The 22,228-nt window shown below is 40.4% G+C and overlaps 1 protein-coding gene across 1 annotated transcript in view; it reads right to left on the bottom strand.

Moving 5' to 3' along the window:
- Positions 1 to 22,228, bottom strand: part of LOC309568933 (uncharacterized protein) — a gene marked incomplete at its 3' end in the record, with an annotated part of 365,261 nt that overhangs the window by 60,021 nt on the left and 283,012 nt on the right. Inside the window, exon 5 of the mRNA XM_082274701.1 lies at positions 12,834 to 12,956. Within this exon, the coding sequence (XP_082130827.1) occupies positions 12,834 to 12,956 (123 nt within the window). The remainder of the gene's footprint in view (positions 1 to 12,833; positions 12,957 to 22,228) is intronic.

Here is a 22,228-nt window from a genome sequence, read left to right as displayed (position 1 = left end):
GACCACCATTGCCCACTACGTTACCCTGGGTGCTTATGCATTGATGAAAACGCATTTATATATTGTGAGTGCATTGTATTTTGGGTTCGTGGGAATAAAGGATTACTGGTGTTTAGCAATATTACGCTAGTGCGGCTACTTTTTTGTTTCACCATATGCTTGCTGGACGGCTGGTGCATTGTGAGAACAACCACTAAAGGAGGCATTAAAATCCGTAGCAGAAGCCGATCGCAGGAGAGGTTTTACACACAAGTTTGTTTGCCTGTCCTATGAGAGTAGGAGGGCCAATCTTTTTGGTGAGTTGCCATTTCCCCTGTATGTTCACAACGGTGGAGGTATAGTTAAAGGGTGATCCAGACTCACAGTGGTGACCGCTCCTTGGTGTGGTGGACTATTGCTGGATACTGATACCCTATTGAACCCTGTTTATGGATCCAGGGATGGACGTTTGATTGAAAGCATTGATTATCCAATTGTGTGAATATTTCATGGACTTTGTTTTCTTGATGATGCACAATTTTGTACTGTCTGCGCTACTTATACTTGATTCATTGCCCTGTGGGATTAGTGATTAGAGTATACCTATACAAACTACTTCTGGACTGCCCGCCGCCGATTACTGCGGCAGGCTGGTTCTCCTGCGTAAACTGACGTAAGTCTACATCGGTCGCGCGCCTGCAGCTAGGGGGCAAGTACGCGCTGCTGGCGGCGCACTCCCACCCCCGAGTCGGCAGGCGGCTCCTATTACCGCCTGACACCCGCGGTTCGTTCTCCGCTGAGAGAGAAGAACGGTCAGCTGTTGTAAACACAGCTGACCGTTCTTCTCTCTGGAATGATCACAGAGAGCCAGGATCACAGGTTTCTATGGTCATTTCACAAGCCCTGCCCCCAGAATCACTCCCCTAGGCTCACCTTTAACCCCTTGATCACCCAATGTTAACCCCTTCCCTGCCAGTGTCATTAGTACAGTAACAGTGCATATTTTTAGCAGTGATTACAGTAGTGTCACTGGTCCCCCCAAAAGTGTCAAAAATGTCACTTAGGGGTTGGATCTGTCCACCCAAATGTCGCAGTCCTGCAAAAAAAAAAATCAAAGATCGCCGCCATTACTAGTAAAAAAATAAAAATGACATAAATCTTTCCCGTAGTTGGTAGACGCGGTAACTTTTACGCAAACCAATCAAAATACGATTATTGCGATTTTTTTTTTTACCAAAAATATGTAGCACAAGAAAAAGATTGGCCTAAAATGTTAAAACCTTTTTTTTTTTTGGGGGGGGGGGGGGGATGTTATATAGCAGAAAGTGAAATTTTTTTTTTTTTTCAGAATTGTCGCCTTTTTTTTTTTTTTTTTGTTTATAGCGCAAAAAATAAAAATTGCACAGGTGATCAAATACCACCAAAAGAAGCTCTATTTGTGGGAAAAAAAGGACATCAATTTTGTTTGGATATAGCATCGCACGACCACACAATTGTCCGTTAAAGTAACGCAGTGCCGAATCACAAAAAATGGCCTGGTCATTAAGTGGGCAAATCCTTCCGGTCCAGAAGTGGTTAAAGCAGTATTCAAACCCAAAAGCAAACATTGATTAAACTGCAGCTTATGAATTCTTCGATATGATGACTGCATTAGTTTTCCTTTTCAGGCTTTTTTTTTTTGTATTTTATAAGAGTATATTATAATTGTATAAAATTAATTTACATTTTATTTGAATACATATAAAAAAAAAACCCCTTTGGGTCTTCATCATAAGAGTCAACACTGATAACTTTTTAAAAAACAGCAATAATAAAAAAAAAAAACAAAATACAGAATCAAGAGTTTGAATATGAATCCAGTCTCATTTTATGTAGATTAGCTTACCCCAGTGTGGTAATTCCAGCTAATGTAAGAGATTAGTAATTCATATTGCACTTTCTGTTTCAATTATGCTGGAAATTCCAACGTGTTTCAACATTCAAGTTTGTCTTCTTCAGGAAATTATTAACCACTTTCTAATGAAACATTGGGACATTTTAACAACCCCCCCCAGCGATGCCCAGGCAGGCACATCCAATCCCTCTATATGCACACAAGGACCTTCTGGACAAAAATAACCTCTAAGTTGTATATCTCCTATAGAGAATCGTATGCTCATCTATATGGAAGGCAATTCAGGATATATTTGAGGTTTTCCTTGGTGGTCCCAGAGGGAGACTAATGTGGATCCTCTCCTCTAAGGTAGGCTGTGAGTCTCCCACTGGGACCACCAAGGAAAACTTCTCTTACAAAAGCTAGAATTACCACACTGGGATAAGCTATTCTACATAAAATGAAACAGGGTTTTGTATGGGTTTCATATTTAAACTCTTGATTCTGTATTTTGCTATTGATGTTTTGTAAAAAAAATGATCAATGTTGACTTTTATGATGAAGACCCAAAGGTTTTTTTTTTTAATATGTATTTACATAAAATGTAAAGTAATTTATACAATTATAATATACTCTTGTCTTATTAAAGGCATAAATTGCCTTTACAATCCCATAAAAAAGAGAAATACATTTTTTTTTTCTTTTAGAATTATATGGGATGATGGCAAAGACACCCCTGGTTTAAAGAGCCCCCTTTTATTTCTTTAGTAGTCTTCTTTCTTATTTTGTTTTCCATAGTGATCTTGCCAGTGGGTCTGTTTTTCAACAGAACAAGCTATCTTGCAGATGTAGCAGTTAGAGGATTGAGACAAAGGCAGGGGTGCTTACAATGATCAGCTTTACTAATTTATATAATTTTATTATTAATATGTATTCATTTATATACAGTAAATTATGTTAAACCTTTATAAAAAAAAATGCTTATAAAGTATTAGCTGAAGTTTGGCTCCCATGTTGAGGGAAACATGGGAGTAGCAAACGATTTACACAACTACTTGTGTTATGTTATCTTATAAATTAATTGTACTAGCAATAACAAGTTAAGGAAACATATTAGGTCTAGTAATACCGGTTCATTTTTAGGATTTCTGGGGACAGAGGTAGCAGAGGAACTGGCTAGGTTAAAGCTTAAAAAAACAATAGGCTCTGATGGTATTCATCACAGGGTTCGACAAAAACAGAGGTATAGTTGTTGGATCATCAATGGATCTTTTTATTCAATCTCTTCTAACTGGAGAAGTTACCTGTGACTGGCGGACAGCTAAAGTTGATATAGTGCCACATAATGATCTAATACAGAAGTTATACAAGCCGGGACCTAACCCTTTGGTGGTTCAGTGGATATGCAGTTGGCTAAATGATGGCTACCAGAGTGTGGTTGTAAATCTATATGCAAGTGATAACAAAAGGGTTGGTGGGTAAGGTATGTATTTTTTCTGACACAGAAGTGTGCAATAAGGTTGATATCCCCAGAGGTGTCTGTAACATGGAACATGGTTAAGCATGGTTAGAAGATTTAAGGAATCAGGGGTGACCAGCGCTATGGTGTGTGTAAATGTAATCTACAGGTGTAAGCTGCCACCAACCTACCCTTGGAAATCCAGGAGTACAGGAAATGATAAAGTAGAAAAAAGTGTTGATATATGCCGCTACCTGCTTAAGGGAATTGGGTTAAAAAGCCAAATAGTGTAAAGTGCAAAAATGAGGCTTTAAACATATATATCCAACAATAACAAATAGCACTCTCAAATACCGATACTCCCTCTGAGGAGGGTTATCACTAATTACACTATAAGCACCTTATAAGTTAATAAAGTTTTTATCACCTATTGGACACTATTTATTTATTACAATTTTACCAATAGCTGTAGGCTACACTTGCACTGAGCGCTTGGTAAGGGCATTGGTATATGCCCAATCAGCATTTCACTTGGCACGTGCACTTTATGAAATAAAACACAATCAGTTATCATTATTCTCTTATCACTGTTTGATAATATTAAGGGAACATATTGATTTGAATTATTTGGAATTGGATATATATGTTTAAAGCCTCATTTTTGCACTTTACACTATTTGGCTTTTTAACCCAATTCCCTTAAGCAGGTAGCGCCATATACCAACACATTTTTCTCCTTTATCATGGTTAGAAGATTGACCAAAACAGTGGAAACGGCAGTTCAATATTTCTAAATGTAAAAAAAAATGCACCTAGGGAAAAAAAAAAGGAGTACAACATTGGGAGTATCGTGTTGGCCAGCATTACAGAGGAAAAAGGTGTGGGGGTGCTTTTTTCAGATAATTGCAAAATGAGCAAACAGTGGGATGCATCACTAGGGGGGTCACTAGCAGGATGAGAGAGGTTCTGATTCCCCTACATAGGTTTTTCATGAGACCTAATTTAGAATACTGTCCAGTCCTGGAGATCTCACTTTCAAAAAAGTTATTGATAAGATAGGACCGGTCCAGGGGCAGCTAAAAAAAATGGTGAAAGGTCGGAATGATAAAACATAGCAGGAGAGACTTTATGAACTTAATGGAGTTGATTTACTAAAACTGGAGACTGCAAAATCTGGAGCAGCACAGCATAGAAACCAATCAGCTTGCAGTTTTTTTTTTTTTTTTTATCAAAGCTTAGCCGCTTTCCACCCAGCCAATGTACATAAATGGACAGGTGGAAGCTTCACCATTCTAAGTGTACGTCTCTCAGAATGTATGCTTGAGCCTTCACAGTGTAAACAGAGACACATGTCTCTGTCAGTTCTCCCAACTGAGATCAGTGAGAGCTCAGTGCAAGGGGGGGGGGGGGTGCTGCTGCCTGTGTTGACAGCTCTCTGTGTAAGTGGTGATTTTACACAGAGTGCTGTCACAGATCACACAGACTGCAGCCATCCCCTCACAGTACATCCAGCACCACTGTCCCTGTTCCATGAACATCTGTCCAAGTGTCCAATGAACAGCTGTATCAGGGCCCAACACATCTGTGACAGTGTCCCATCAACATTTGTACCAGTGCAAAAAAAATATGTTAGTGTCCCATCAACATCTGTGCCAGTGCACAATACATGTCACAATTTATGTGTCCCATTAACATCTGCACCGGTGTATCAATGCACAAAAACATCTGCAATCATTTTCTATTGCAACATCAACATCTGTCATTGTCCGCCGGTGGACAATCAACATCTGTCATAGTGTACACGTGCAGAAAAACATCTGTCCATGTACCAGTGTCCGACCAATAAATAAAAAATGCAAAGTGCCCCCGCCCCATGTGCAAAGGCAAACGCACATGTTGTAACTCTTAACTGGTAACCAATTAAGGCTTATAAAGCATCACCTATGGAAATTTTTAAATACCAAAGTTTAACGCCATTTCACAAGCATGTGCAATTTTAAAGTGTGACATGTTTGGTATCTATTTACCCGCCACAACACCATATCTTATATTTTACCAAAGATTTGGGAATTATTTTGTCATTGTGTGCATTAAAATTCAATAAATATATTTATGTGTCAGTGTGTAAAATTGCGTTAGCAAAACTGCTGCGCAAATATGGTGTGTCAAACATATGCAAAACCCATCATTTTATTCTCTAGGGCCTCTGCTACAAATCTATATAATGTTTAGGGGTAAAAAAAGTTGATTTTTACTTGTAAACAAAAATGATCAGAAGAAGGCCTGGTCCTAAAGTGGATAATGCCTGAAGGTGCTCCTTGGATGTTGTGCCTCTCTAATGTGCTAGGCTGTAAGGTCTCACACAAGGGGTATTGCCATACTCAAGAGGAGTAGCAGAATGTGTTTTAGGGATTAGTTGCAAGTATGCCTATTCCCTGTGTGAGAAATATCTTATTAATATGACATTGTTTGTGGAAAAAAAAAAAATATATATATATATATATATATATATATATTTAATTTCTTCATATTCCAAAGAATAGTGGGAAAAATTACATCTTCAAAAAACTTGCCATGCCTTTTACCAAATTGCTTGCTTGAGGTCATTGTAATGGCAGCAAACCCTGCCATAAAAAACGCTGCAAACTGTGCAACCAGATCAATCTGTCTAAAAGTGTCACACACACAAATGGGACCTTTAATATTATGGGATCATACAACTGCACCTCCAGTAATGTTGTGTACCTCATCCAATGCAAAAGATGTAGCAAAGGATCTTATGTAGGCGAAACAGGACAGAAGTTGCAAGCGAGGATGAATTTGCACAGACATACCATCAAGGAACATAAAGAAGATAGTTTCTGTACACCTGTGGGACATCATTTTTCACAACCGGACCACACTATAGAAGACCTCAATGTTTTAGTTCTTAAAGGGAATTTCAGAACCATGCAGGAAAGGAAAACTTTTGAACTAAGAATGATACTTCTTTTTCACACAAAAAATAACGGCTTAAACTTAGATATGGGTTTCCTTTCTCATTATCCTACAGTTTTACGACCCCCTCCTTGACTATCCCCCCCCCCCCACCTTCCCCTGTCTTCAACTCTCCCTCTATCTTATCTCACTAATCAAGCTAGTTTTATTACCATGCCAGTTAAACTTATGTTTGTTTGGTTTTTTCCTTTTTTTTCCTTTGGCTCAGAGATTTTGTGTTTCTTTACCATGCTGCTAACATTTTGTGGATCAGTACTGCTTGGATCTTGATGAAGGGGACATACCCCAAAATCTTGTCCTGAAAAATTGTATGTTAGTGCAAATAAAAAAAGTATCACGGACAGTACTCAATTGTCTCTGACCAAATACCTTGGACAGTCTGCTTTCCAAAAAGTGGTAATTTGGAGGCTATTTGCATGTTAGTGTCTCAAGAAATTAGATAGGCCATCGGTACATCAGGTGTGATCAATTTTCAATGATTGGTACCATAGCTTGTAGACTAACTTTCACACAGACCAAATAATATACACTTATAATTCACACTTACTTGGGCTATTTTTTTTACCAAAGAAATGTATACGTTTTGGTCAAAATTTATGAAGAAAAAATTACTTATTTGGAAAATTTTATAACAAAGTATGAAAAACGATTTTTCTTAAATGTTCAGGCTTTTTTTTTTATTTGTAGCTCAACAAGCACAAAACCCAGGTGTGATTAAATGCCACCAAAAAGAAAGCTCTATTTGTGTTAAAAAAAATTATAACAATTTTATATGGGTACAATGTTGCATGACTGAGTAATTATTATTCAAAGAGTAACAGCACTGAAAGCTGAAAGTTGGCCTGGGCAGGAAGGAGGTGAAATTGCCCAGTATTGGGGTAGTTAATTGAACAAGCTGAAGTTTAAAAGCTGATTGGCTACAATGCATAGTTGCACCAGATTTTGCACTCTCCAGTTTTAGTAAATTAACCACAATTTGTATGGTCTATAACAGTGATGGCGAACCTTGATACCTCAGATGTTTTGGAACTACCTTTCCCACGATTCTCAACTACACTGCAGAGTTCATGAGCATCATGGGAAATGTAGTTTCAAAACATCTGGGGTGCCAAGGTTCGTCATCACTGGTCTAGAGGAATAAAGGGACAGGGGAGTCATGATTTTAAACATTTAAATGCATCAAGGGGGGTGAATAAGGTTCAAGAAGGCATGACTTTTTATATGAAATTAAGATCAAGAACATGGGGACATTACCTGAAACTAACAGGAGGAAAGTTCAAAACTAATCTTAGAAAATAGTATTATACCTGAAAGGGTAGTTGTTGCTTGGAATAGATTTCCAGCAGGGGTAGCGAGTCGGCCAAAAGTAAGTGCTTACAAAAAGGCTTGGGACAAACATAAATCTACTATATACTCAGACAATAACATAAGAGAAAAATACAAAAACATATGTTAATAAAAGAAAAAAAAAGGGCAGACTTCATGGAGCATTTGGTCTTTTTTCTGCAATTACTTTTCTATGCTTCTATGTTTTTTAATTTGTTAAATCTGCTAGTACATCTAACACTCCCCTCCCCTCAGATCAACATTGTCGCTTTGAAATTGTGTCTCTGTACACCTTCATCCAGAGGATAGGCATTCTAATACAAGAGGTGTGTTACTGGCCAAATCGCCATGTGAAAACAGAGTGAAAAAAAAATGAATGCAGCCACCATGTCTAATTATTGATAAGCTGCAATATATTACATTTTTAGTTTTGGGTTTAATATGGTTTTAACCTCTTGTCTTACTTGTGCCAGGTTCTTGTCACACTAGGTTGTGAAGCCAGGATCAGAGTGATAGATATTTATATATTTTATCACATATTTTAGAAATAGAAGTGGAAATAATTTATTTTTATCAAATAAAATGGAAAGTAAATGAACAGATGAGAAATCCAAATCAAATCAATATTTGGTGTGACCACCCTTTGTCTTCAAAACAGGATTGATTCTTCAATTCTTCTAGGTACGCTTGCAATAAATTTTTGACGGAACTTGAAAGGTAGATTGTTCCAAATATCTTGTAGAACTAACTACAGATCTGCTGTGGATGTAGGCTGCCACAGATCCTTATGTCTCTTCATGTAATCCAAGACAAACTCAATGATGTTGAGATCATGGCTCTGTGGGAACCAAAGCATCACTTCTAGAACTCCTTGTTCTTTACTTCGAAGATAGTGCTTAATGGTATTAGCTGCATATTTGAGGTCATTTTCCTCCGGCAGAATAAATTTGGGGCCAATCACATGCCTCCCTGATGAATGATGGATAAGTATTTACCTGTATTTCTCAGCATTGAGGACACCATTGATCCTGAACAAATCTCCAACGCCATTTGCAAAAATGCAGCCCCAGATTTGCAAGGATCTTCCACCATGCTTCACTGTTGCCTGATTAACCACTTCCCGCCCGCCCTATTGGGAAGGTGGTTGTATTATCCTGATACGCTGTCATATCAGCGATCGTGCTGGGGTGTGTCAATGCAATATGGCAACCTCGCTCGCTTGTCGCAAGACTTCCACCTTCAAGAGAGGAGGTGGAAGTCTTGCGACAAGCGAGCGAGGTTGCCATATTGCATTGAATTTTACAGAAAATTACAGAGCTGCAAACTGAAAAGGAAAGTTTGGAATGTCCTTGGTTTTCAACAAGAAATCTCTCTTTTTCTGCACATGAGAGAAAAGACACTTGAGATCATACCAGCGATCCACCACACAGTGATTTCGTGCAGGACAGGATCACAGGATTGTTCAAGGCTTTAATTAACGTCCCTTCTAGTAAGAGTCTAGTCACTCTATTTAAGGAACAGTGCCATCCTGATTCACTTGGAACTTTCCTTTGCTGCATGATTTCTGGAGCAGGGTTATCGCTTTATGCCCTTTTATCTTAACCCTTTGGTAAGAAGTTAAGCTGGTGGTGGGACGCTGAACCTAAAATCATGTGGCTTGGGCATAGAGTTTACCAGAGCTGCACAGGCTGCCACCGGAGTCCTCTTCCACTCCTTCATAATGACATCATGGAGCTGGTGGATGTTAGAGAACTTGCGCTCCTCAACCTTCCATTTCAGGATGCCCCACAGAAGCTCAATAGGGTGTAGTTCTGGAGACATGCTTGGCCAGTCCATCACCTTTACCCTCAGCTTCTTTAGCAAGGCAGTGGTCGTCTTGGAGGTGTGTTTGGGGTCGTTATCATGTTGGAATACTGCCCTGCCGCCCAGCCTCCGAAGGGAGGGGATCATGCTCTGCTTCAGGATGTCACAGTACATGTTGGCATTCATGGTTCCCTCAAACTGTAGCTCCCCAGTGCTGGAAGCATTCATGCAGCCCCAGACCCTGACACTCCCAACACCATGCTTGACTGTAGGCAAGTCTTTGTACTCCTCACCCGGTTGCCACCACACACGCTTGACACCATCTGAACAAAATAAGTTTATCTTGGTCTCATCAGACCACAGGACATGGTTCCATTAATCCATGTCCATAGTCTGCTTGGCTTTAGCAAACTGTTTGTGGGCCTTCTTATGCATCATCTTTAGAAGAGGCTTTCTTCTGGGATGACAGTCATGCAGACCAATTTGATGCAGTATGTGGCGTATGGTCTGAGCACTGACAGGCTGACCCCCCACCCCTTCAACCTCTGCAGCAATGCTGGCAGCACTCATACGTCTATTTCCCAAAGACAGCCTCTGGATATGACGCTGAGCATGTGCACCCAACTTCTTTGGTCGACCATGGCGAGGCCTGTTCTGAGTGGAACCTGTCCTGTTAACCTCCCTGGCGGTACAATTCTTAGTAATTACTGACTTAAACCTGACCAAAACAAGAGTCTAGTAGACATCCCAGATGCGATAAATTTGAAACACAAACGCGTGAATTATAATCGAATCAATAATATTATTTTATTATTTAATATATAATATATATAATAAAATTATATTATTGATTAGATTATAATTCATGCATTATATATTATATATAGATATACGTGTGTGTGTGTGTGTATATATATATGTGTATATATATATATATATATATATATATATATATATATATATATAATATAAAATGTGTTATGTGTTTTGTGCAACGTTTTTTTTTTTTTTTTTTAATTTCCCTCCCTAGTTCCGCTCCCATGCAGCATTGCTGCTGCAGGGAACGGAACTAGGAAGTGATCACACCGACGGAGGACGGAGGAGCGGCGGGACTCTCGGCTGGCGGTCACAGCAATAAGAGATCATCGCTGGATCGCCAGGATAAGGTAAGAGAACACTGCTGCGCTCTCTGCACATCCACCCCGAGCGTGACTCTGGGCTACCGCTCCTGATAGAAAACATCAACCCCGAGTCACGCTCTGGATTACCGCCAAGGTGGTTAAACCACTGTATGGTTTTGGCCACTGTGCTGCAGCTCAGTTTCAGGGACTTGGAAATCTTCTTACAGCCTAGACTATCTTTATGTAGAGCAACAATTCTTTTTTTCAGATCCTCAGAGAGCTCTTTACCATGAGATGCCATGTTGAACTTTCACTGAATGGTATGAGAGAGTGATAACACCAAATTTAACACACCTGCTCCCCATTTACACCTGAGACCTTGTAACAATAACAAATCACATGACACCGGGGAGGGAAAATGGCTAATTGGGCCCAATTTGGACATTTCCACGAAGGGGTGTACTTACTTTTGTTGCCAGTGGTTTAGACATTAATGGCTGTGTGTTAAGTTGTTTTGCGGGGACAGCAAATTTACACTGTTATACAAGCAATATACTCACTACTTTACATTGTAGCAAAGTGTCATTTCTTCAGTGTTATCACATGAAAAGATATAATAAAATATTTACAAAAATGTGAGGGGTGTACTGTGTATATATATATGTATGTGTGTGTATATAAAGACAGATATGTGTGTATATAAAGTCAGGTTTAAAAAAGACACAAGTCCATCTAGCTCAACCAATTAAAAACACTAAAGTGGGAGCCAGTGTTGGAGGAGGACCAGGTCAGTGGCGGAGAACACAGCAACAGAGGTAGAAGACCAGAGAAAGAACAGATCGGTGGCAGAACTGGAGAATGAAGACAGATTGAAGCTACGACAGGGGGCATTCTTAATTTTTAATAAAGGACTTGTCAAAAACCGTATCTTGTTTTTATTTACACTGCACTGCTTTTTTTGGGGTGAATGGGTAGTAGTACAATGTACCTATCCTCATTCAAATAGGGGGGCCGGGATCTGGAGGCCCCCTTGTTAAAGGGTGCTTCCAGATTCTGATAAGCCCCCTCCACAACCACTGCCCATGGTTGCCAGGAAGAACCCCCTGTCCCCATCAACATGGGGACATGGTGCTTTAGGATGGGGGACGTAGAGCCCCCCTTGCCCCAAAGCACCCACTCCCCTATGTTGAAGGCATGTGGCCCGGTAGGGTCCAGGAGGGGAAGGGGGCTTTTGCTCACCCCCCCCCTTTCTTGACTTGCTGGGCTGCATGCTCGGATAAGGGTCCGGTATGAATTTTGGGAGAGACCTCACACGGTTATTTTTTTATATTCTTGTGGCATGGGGTTTCCCCTCAAAGTCCATACCAGACCGAAGGGTCTGGTATGGTCTTGGGGGAGACCCCCCATTTTTTTTTTTTTTTTTTTACCGGTCCATAAAGGCCTCAATACAGAGAAAAACGGATTGCAGATGAGCCTGTGATCAATTTTGAGGACCTGAAAACCTGCTATTAATAAACCTGGTGAAAAGATTGCAAGACATGACCAAAGGATGTGGCTATTTTTGTTACACTATTTATATTGCTTTAAAAATGCAATGTTCCACTGACCTGTCTGCCATGCTAGGCTATATTCTTTAGCACAGCCTTCTTCAACCAGGGTGCCTTGGCAAAATGCCTAAAAATTGCCAAAAATTGTATACAAGCCAGTGGGTGGATGAAGCCTGCCATTGAGTTGCACAAAGCCACATGTTTTCATTGTGCTCCATTACAACTTTCCAGCTGCCAGCGACCAATGTTGTTATTGGTTGATAAGGAGTAAATCAATCGCCTGCACAGCACACTTGTTTCCCCCTCTCCATCATCACTGGGGTCACATTAGCTGAGTGAAGGAGAGAGACTGGGGCAGAAGGAATAGTAGTCAGTACCAGTGTGAAAAAGTGTATTTGTAAAAATAAATCATATCTAATGCTGAGTGTGCTTTATGTGTGGTAAACGATTAGTTTTGTTTTTTTACATTTTAGAATGGGGTGTCTCGGGACTGTGCAGAATTTTAAAGGGTGCCTTGACAGAAAAAAGGTTGAGAAAGGGTAATGCATTAGCAATATACAAATATAAGTCTTTAAATCTGGCAGACAGTCAATTACAGAGAGGTTGAATATAAAAAAGGGGATGGACACCGCCTTAAAGATCATGTAATAGACCCCTATCATGACCTTTGTCTAAATATTTTAGGCAGTTGGTACTAATAAGAAAAATACATTTTTGTTAACACCTACTTTTTTGTTTCAAATATTCTTCATAACTTGGCTTGGCCCCTGCATCCTGCCCTTCAGTGGAATAATTGGTAGTAACATTGTCAAGGTGATCCACTGGATGGTCAGTAAGTGCTATGGTATTTCCTGCAGATCAAATTAAGATACCTTAGATTATTCGAATAACAGTGCAAAGAAAAATAGAGATCTGCAAAGGGTGGTAATTCAGGGGCATGAATGAAACTGTCACACTATCAAAGATAGTAAGCTCAAAAGTCCTTTTTTTTTATATAAATATTATTTGTTTTCCATTATACAAAATACATACACTTACTTCAGTAAAAAAGAAGAAAGCCTTAAATATAATTTTAATTCCTCTCCCTCCTCCCCCATTTCCCCTGTTCCACTTACATCTTAACTTCACATAAATCTCTTTATCCTCTATTCCTTCCCTCTATTCTATTTCAATCTGACTGGTGACTGGTGTGACTGGTGTGACTGGTGAGTATCCTTGCGACTGGTGAGTATCTTTGCGACTGGTGAGTATCTTTGCGACTGGTGAGTATCTTTGCGACTGGTGAGTATCTTTGCGACTGGTGAGTATCCTTGCGACTGGTGAGTATCTAGTGACTGGTGAGGGCATTAGCGACTGGTGGGTACCCCAGGTTTAGTACCAGGGAAGTTAGAGGTAGTGTAGGTAAGGAAGAGCAGGCCGTTAACATTATCCCCATAGAGTAGTGGGTAATAATGTCCGACAGGATTGGGGATGCCACTCAGTGCACTTCTTGCGGCATGTATGCGTTCCTTGATGAAACAATCGAGGACGAATACTGCTGTGCAAGATGTGAGCGACTTGTTGCTCTGGAAGCCCACATCGTGGATCTAGAGAGCACAGTGACAAGACTGCGTGGCATCTACAACCTGGAAAGGAGCTTGGACTTTACCCATCAGGCGCTGGCAGGGGTCAGCATAGAGGAGGGAGGAATAGAGGAGACGCAAGCAGCAGAGGTACGCAGCTGGGTGACTGTTAGGAATGTTAGGGGGAGGAGAGTCAGGGAGGCCAGTCCTGAGTTGGTACACCCTAACATGTTTGCCGAGTTGCAGGTTGAGGGGGATATCAACTCAGGGGTGGCAGAGCTGGAGCATGCGCCCTCCCCCAGCTGCCAGGGGAGGGACGGCTCCAGGAAGAAGGGGGGCCGTAACTCAGGAAAGGTTAGAAAGGTTGTGGTAGTGGGGGACTCAATTATCAAGAGGACAGAGAGGGCAATCTGTAAAAAAGATCTCGTGAACTCGTGCGCCCGAGTTCGGCACATCGCAGATCTGGCAGACAGATTGATGGGGGGGGCTGGGGATGACCCAGCGGTCATGGTGCATGTGGGCACTAATGACAAAGTTAAAGGTAGGTGGAGGATCCTTAAGAACGATTTCAGGGACTTAGGTAATAGATTGAGGAAAAGGACCTCCAAGGTGGTTTTCTCGGAAATACTGCCTGTACCTCGAGCCACACAGGAGAGGCAGAAGGAGATTAGGGAAGTTAACAAGTGGCTGAGGAATTGGTGTAGGAAGGAGGGGTTTGGGTTCCTGGAGAACTGGGCTGACTTCTCAGTCGGCTACCGGCTCTTTAGTAAGGATGGGCTGCACCTTAATGGGGACGGTACAGCTCTTTTGGGGAGAAAGATGGCCACCGAGTTGGAGGGGCTTTTAAACTAGGAGACGGGGGGGAGGGCTCAGAAGTAGAATCAGTCAGGAGGGAGCAGAGGACTGAAGGCAGTTGTAGGGTCAGCAGCGACATTAGGTCAACAACATCAATTGGCGGGTCTGTGCGGGAAAACAGCAGACCAAACAGAAATAAACAAAACCGCCAATCACGTTTAACTTCCGTAAAACTAAGAGGGGTATATGCTAATGCCAGGAGCCTAGCTAATAAGATGGATGAGTTGGACATGTTAGTACATGAGGAGGACATAGACCTTGTGGGAATAACAGAAACTTGGTTCGACCCCTCACATGACTGGCTGGCAAATATCCAAGGGTATTCTGTGTACCGGAAGGACAGGGTAGGAAAAAGAGGGGGAGGGGTATGTCTCTATGTCAAGAACAATATAAAGGTGCTAGAAAGGAGTGACATTACGGATGGGATGAGCATGGATTTAGAATCTGTGTGGGTTGAACTCGATAGGGAAGAAGATAAGGGAAAAGTAGTTGTGGGGGTTTGCTATAGGCCACCTAACCAAGGGGAGGAGGTAGAGCTGGAATTTTTAGCACTAATAGGTAAAGCGGCAAAACTGGGATCAGTCATCATAATGGGGGACTTCAATTATCCCGACATTGACTGGGAAGAGGGGACTGCACACTCGCATAAGGCCCGTCTATTCACGGAAACCTTACAGGATAACTACATGTCACAGTTGGTGGATTCCCCTACTAGAGAGAATGCAATCCTGGATCTATTGATCACTAATGACCCAGACCTAATCTCGGAGGTAGGAGTCCAGGACAATCTGGGCTCTAGCGATCACAGGATGATCACATTTAGTATAAATAACAATATAAAAAGGCAAGTGGGGAACATAAGAACCCTAAACTTCAGAAGGGCAGACTTTCCAAAATTGTACTCAATGATGGAAAGGGTAAACTGGGACCAAACCCTGGGATCCCTGACCACTGAGGAAAAATGGGAATGCTTTAGGAACATATTAAGCAAAGGCATCTTGCAGTGCATTCCTATGGGGAATAAATTTAGAAGAGACAAAGCCAAACCTGGCTGGCTAAACCGTAGCGTTAAAAAACTTATTAGGGGAAAAAAATTGGCCTTCAAGAAATATAAATCAGAGGGCACAGTATCGGCCTTCCAGCAATACAAGGAGGAAAATAAGAAGTGTAAACACGAAATCAAGATGGCTAAAATCAACTTTGAGAGACAAACAGCGGAGGATAGTAAAAAAAACCCAAAGAAATTCTTTAAATATATCAACAGCAAAAAAACTAGTGCAGAGCATATTGCACACATAATTAACGATGATGGGAGGATGGTTACAGAGGACACTGAAAAAGCAACCGTGCTGAATGCTTTTTTCTCGTCAGTCTTTACGCAGGAAAAGGAGGGGTACACTGACCATGACTGTATGGTTAGTAGTAATACACAGGACTTGCCACTATGGCTAACAGAGGGGGAAATCAGGGAAAGACTGGATAAACTTAACACAAACAAATCACCAGGCCCGGATGGCGTACATCCGAGAGTGCTCAAGGAACTCAGTATGGTTATATCTAGACCACTGTTCCTAATCTTTGCTGACAGTATTAGGACAGGAGATGTACCAGGGGATTGGAGGAAGGCTAACGTGATTCCGATATTCAAAAAGGGCCAGAGACATATCCCGGGAAATTATAGGCCTGTCAGTTTGACATCAATAGTATGTAAACTTCTGGAGGGGATGATAAGGGACTATATCGTAGAGTATGCTAAAGACAACAACATCATCAGTAGTAACCAACACGGGTTTACAAATGGGCGTTCTTGTCAAACCAATCTCTTAGCATTCTACGAGGAAGTGAGCTGTGAGCTAGATAGGGGCAGACCAGTGGATGTGGTGTACTTGGATTTCGCTAAGGCGTTTGATACAGTTTCCCACAAGCGCTTAATTTATAAAATAAGGTCTGCAGGTATCGACAGCAGGGTTTGCTCTTGGATACGGAACTGGCTAAAAGGCCGTGTCCAAAGGGTGGTAATAAACAGCGCATACTCAGACTGGGCTGAGGTAGTAAGCGGGGTGCCCCAGGGCTCAGTCCTGGGACCAACCTTGTTCAATTTATTCATAAACAGCATTGAGGACGGGATCAGTAGTTCGTTATCAATTTTTGCAGATGACACAAAATTGGCCAGGGCAATAACTGCACAGCATGAAGCAGATATCCTACAGAATGACCTGGACAAAATTACGGAGTGGGCAACGACATGGCAAATGAGGTTTAATGTGGAGAAGTGTAAGGTTTTGCACTTGGGGACCAAAAACCTAAAAACACAATACATGTTAGGAGGGGAACCCTTGGGGGACTCAAAAATGGAGAAAGATCTGGGAGTCTTGGTTGATGATAGATTAGGCAACAGCATGCAATGCCAAGCGGCAGCTTCCAAAGCCAACAGAATATTAGCATGCATAAAGAAAGGGATGTATTCCAGAGATAAGACTATAATCCTTCCACTTTATAAAACTCTGGTCCGACCGCATCTGGAGTATTCTGTCCAGTTCTGGTCGCCAGTCCTCAGGAGGGATGTGTTGGAGCTGGAGAGAGTCCAGAGAAGGGCAACTAAACTAATTAGGGGATTGGAGGACCTTACCTATGAAGAGCAGCTGCAATCGCTCGATTTATTTTCCCTGGAGAAGAGACGTCTGAGAGGGGACATGATAGCAATTTATAAATATCTTAATGGGGATCTCAGCTTAGAAAAAAAGCTGTTCATTCGAAGGAATTGCATGAGGACTCGAGGACATACAATGCGATTAGAGGAGAAGCGTTTTAACCTCAGGCAACGTGGGGGGTTCTTTACTGTTAGGGCTACAAGATTGTGGAATTGTCTACCACAAGAGGTGGTTTCTGCGGGTAGTATGGTGACTTTCAAAAGACTCTTAGACTTACATCTCAAGGATCAGGAGATAAAGGGCTATGTTAGATGATTACAGTCACACACACCTACACAGGTTGAACTGGATGGACTATTGTCTTTATTCAACCTCACCTACTATGTAACTATGTAACTATGTAATCTCCCCTTAATTCAAAATATTTCTCTGTGCTTTTAAATGGTATCCAACCTCTTCAGATGTTCATACATTTTCCAATTCCATAATAATAACAATACAGTTCTCCTATATTATAAATACTTTCTATCTTTTAAATCCAGTCTCACAGTGATGGTCTCTCTGGAACTTGCCAGAATTTTGGAATTCGGGACTTTGCTGCGTTCAATAAATGTGATATCACTGTCTTTTTATATTGCTTAATTCTCAAGTTAGTGTTGTGAAATAAATATGTTTTAGGATTTTTAGACATTTCTACTCCGGTTATCCCCTGAATCTGTTGTATAATTTTATGCCAAAATTCTTGTATCTTTGGACATTCCCACCATATATGTGCCATTGTTCCAGTCAGCTCACAACCTCTCCAACAAAGCGGTGATTTTTCTGGTTGGAATATATGTGCTTTGGTAGGTGTTATATACCATCTTGAAAGACATTTATAATTCATTTCTATCGTATTTATGTCTATTGCTGTCCCGTTTGCTAGTTTTAGTATTTTCTCTTTTTCTTGCTTGCTCCAGTTTTGCGCCAAGCTCTGCCTCCCATTTCCGCAGGTAAGGCGGAGTTTCTGGTTCCGCCATCTTGGTAAGAATCTTGTATACCTGGGAAATGCAGTTCTTCAGCGCAGACTGTGAGCTAAGCATTTTTTCAAATGGTAATACATTTTCACCTGAACTTATTGGGTGAGGTAGTGTCTTTATTAAGTGCTTTATTTGGTGATACCTTATTTTATTATTCAACAGTAGTTCTCTTTTGTGCCTTAGTACATATCTCTCCTTTTTTTATATAATATCTTTTAATTGTGCATTCTTCTCCTTTATTCATACCCCAAATAGTGTCTTGTTCCCTGGTAAAAAAAAAAAATAAAAAATCTGTCCCTGATAAGGGTATTAATGGTGAATTACACTCCCATTTCCACTGTTTGTGCATTAAATCCCATAATTAAATTCCTGCATTGTAAGTGTACCAGTGTCTTGAAAACTGATGGTGTTGTTGTGGTACCCATATCACCTTGTATAGTGGTGTCTTACTTAATACATTTTCAATTTTAACGCAATTTTTTTCTTACAAATTATATTTCCAATCCATAACTCTTGTTAGTAAGACCATGTTATAGTATCTTTTAAAGTCTGGAACAGCCAATCCGCCTTGTATTTTATCTTTACTCATTGTTGCAAATTGTATTCTTGGCTTTTTGTATTTCCATATAAACCCCAATGTCATATTTTTTAATGTATTAAAATAACTCTGTGGCATATGAATCAGGAGCATCTGGAATGTATTAAGAACTTTTGGTAAAATGCCCATTTTGATTATATTTATACGTCCTACTCAAGAGAGCGGCCTCATTGAGATTTTTCTTAGTTCTTCCTTAATTTAATTTAATAGAGGGATATAATTCATTTGGTACAATTCCTTCCAAGTAGCTGTTAAATTTATCCCTAAAAATTTTAGTTTTTCCTGCCATTTAAACTGGATTTTTTCTTGTTCCTCTTTTTTATCCACATTTATATTTAAGATTTCTGATTTTATCGGGTTTATTTTGAAATTTAATAGTTCTCCATAATATTTCAATGATTTCATTATATTTGGTAGGGATATTCTAGGACTTGAAACATAAAACAAAATCTCATCAGCATATGCTGCCACTTTTTGTTCTTTCTCTCTTATTATCTATGCTGTTTCTAATAGTTGAAAGAAGTGGTTCTAGTGATAATGTGAATAATAAGGGAGAGAGAGGACACCAATGTCTCGTTCCGTTGTTTAATTGAAAGGATCGAGACAGGGTATCATTCATCTTAATTGCTGCCCTTGGATACTTATATAATGTTTTAATCCAGTGGATCATTCTTGGGCCCATCCCTATTTTCTCTAGTGTTGCTAACATGAAGCCCCAGTCCACCCTGTCAAATGCTTTTTCAGCATCTACTGACAGTAGCAAAGTTGGGGTTCCTTCTTTACATACTTTTTGAAAGAGCAACAATGTTCTCACTCCATTGTTTTTCCCTTCTCTCCCAGGGATGAATCCAACTTGATCCACATGTATCCATTCTGGCAATACTCCTTTCAATCTGGTAGCTAATATTTTGGCATATAGTTTTGTGTCTATGTTTAGTAGTGATATGGGTCTATAAACAGAGCATTGCATTATATCCTTATCCTCTTTTGGTGTTATTGTAAAATAGGCTAATAATGATTCCTTTCTCATTTCACTTCCTTCCCCCATAGAATTTCAATATGAGCATAGATTGGGTACTAATAGTTCTTTAAACCTTTTGTAATAGATAGAGAAACCGTCTGGTCCTGGGCTTTTCCCCATAGCTATACCCTTTAACCACTTTACAACCGGAGGATTTTGCTGTCTTCCGTCCAGGCCACTTTTTGCGATTCGGCGCTGTGCGACTTCAACTGACAATTGCGCGGTCGTGCGACGCCGTACCCAAACGAAATTTACGTCCTTTTTTTCCCACAAACAGAGCTTTCTTTTGGTGGTATTTGATCACCTGTGCGATTTTTACTTTTTGCGCTATAAACAAAAAAAGAGCGTTTATTTTGAAAAAATAACAATGTTTTTAACATTTTTTTATATGAAATTCCCCCCAAAAAAGATGTAAAAACCAATTTTTTTAAAAATTTTTGGCCAATTTGTTTTATGCTACATATGTTTGGTAAAAAAAATCGCAATAAGCGTATTTTGATTGGTTTGCGCAAAAGTTATTGCGTTTACTAACAAAGGGAAAGATTTCTGTCATTTTTGGTGTTTTTTTTTTAACGCGTAATGGCGGCGATCTGCGATTTTTTTTGCGGGACTGCGACATTGCGGCGGACAGACCGGACCCCTGACTGACATTTTTGACACTTTTGGGGTTACCAGTGACATTACTACAGTAATCAGTGCTATAAATATGCACTGTTACTGTAAAAATGACACTGGCAGGGAAGGGGTTAATTTTATTGGAGAGGGAGGGGTTAATGTATGCCTGGTGCTTACTGACGTGTAGGGGGGGAGGTGACTGAGTGATTCATGGACAGATCGGATGTCCAGCTATGCTGAACAGTCCGATCTGTCACTCCCTGTCACTATGGAGATCCGCCCGCTGTGTTTACACACAGCGGGCGGATCTCCAGACTCGATCCCCGACGATCGGGTAAGAGCAGCGGCGATCGCCGCTGTTCCTCCCCTGGCCCGACTCCCGCTGTGAATAAAAACAGCGGGAGCGAGCCTCCGGCGGCGCGCAAGCGCCGCCCAGAAGGGGGAGTGTCCAGTCACGTTAATACTACGTGACTGGACGATAACGAACCACTCTGCCGCAGTAGTATTACTGTGAGCGGTTGCAGAGTGGTTAATGCATTAAAGATGTCTTCCTGAGTTATGGGACTTTCTAGTTCTAATAATTTTTCCTTTCTCGCTTTAGGCAATTTGGCTTCTTTTAGGTAATTTTGGATTCTTTCCTTCCTTTCTAGTTATTTTATTTGTTCCTCCGATGATCTTACTGTGTATAATGTTTTATAGAACTTTTGAAATACTTCTGCTATTTGTGCTGTGTGTACTAGTTCCCCTGAGCTATTTTTAATTTTTTACTTTTTTTTTTTTCGACTTCTTTAATACTTTTGCCAAATATTTTCCCGGTTTGTTTCCCCCATTGATATCTTTCTTTATTTACTTTTGCAAACTAAAGTTTGCCTTGTTTCCTGTTCCCTTATCTTTTTATTAATTCATCTTTTTCATTTCAATAATTTTTATTAGGGAAAATTTGAAACATACAAAGGAAATTCATACATATATCAACATAGCCCAAGCAATGTATACAGTACAAACAACAAATTGGCTAGGCATTGTGATATTCAGTATATAATAAGTAAGTAATGGAGATCAAACTTACAACAGAAGATAAACACAGTGGGATTACATAGTTCACAAGGATCGCTAGCAAGATGTAACTGATAATGGTGCAGAATTCTTTTGGCCATTGCTCTACTCCTAAGAGTTTAGTAGTGCTAAAGCAGGGGTCAGGGGTGTCAAAATTCCTGTAATGTAGGACATTTTGTTGAATATTTTATACCAGAAAAGCTGGTTAGGCTTTTACAGTCCCAGAAGATCTGGTGTAAAGATCCAATGCTCCCACAATCCCGCCAGCACAGAGGGGAGTTGCTTGAAGGGAATTTAGACAATCTTAGTTTTGTGTAGTACCATCTATATGTTATTTTTTGAGCTAGTTCCCAATGATTAGCATTATGTGTTGCTGCATATATGGAGCGAACGGCTTTAAGCCATTGTTCCTCTGTGAATTGTTGGTGAAGGTCTTGTTCCCATTGTACCATAGCACTGGATTTAAGAAAGGTCGACTTATTTTTCAGAGAGGTGTAGAAGAGCGATATCCTCCCCTCATGGTTTTCGGGTCTGTAAAATAAGACCATATTTTGTTGTGTATTTTATTGTAGGGGGAGGACAGTGGCTTAAATATTGTGATATACAGTACGCATGAGAGTGAAGTAATGATGGTTTGGGAGGTTAAATTCTTTTAGTAGTTGTGTAGGAGATTTGGGAATATTATTGTCCATTAGATCAGTTATGTTAGTTATGCCGTTTGCGAGTAGACGGGGTATTGGGATATC

This window comes from Pelophylax lessonae, assembly GCF_965119305.1.
Source record: "Pelophylax lessonae genome assembly, chromosome: 12".
NCBI lineage: Eukaryota > Metazoa > Chordata > Amphibia > Anura > Ranidae > Pelophylax > Pelophylax lessonae.
The sequence above is the reverse complement of the archived record's forward strand: the minus strand, read 5'-3'. Positions and strand labels throughout refer to the sequence as shown.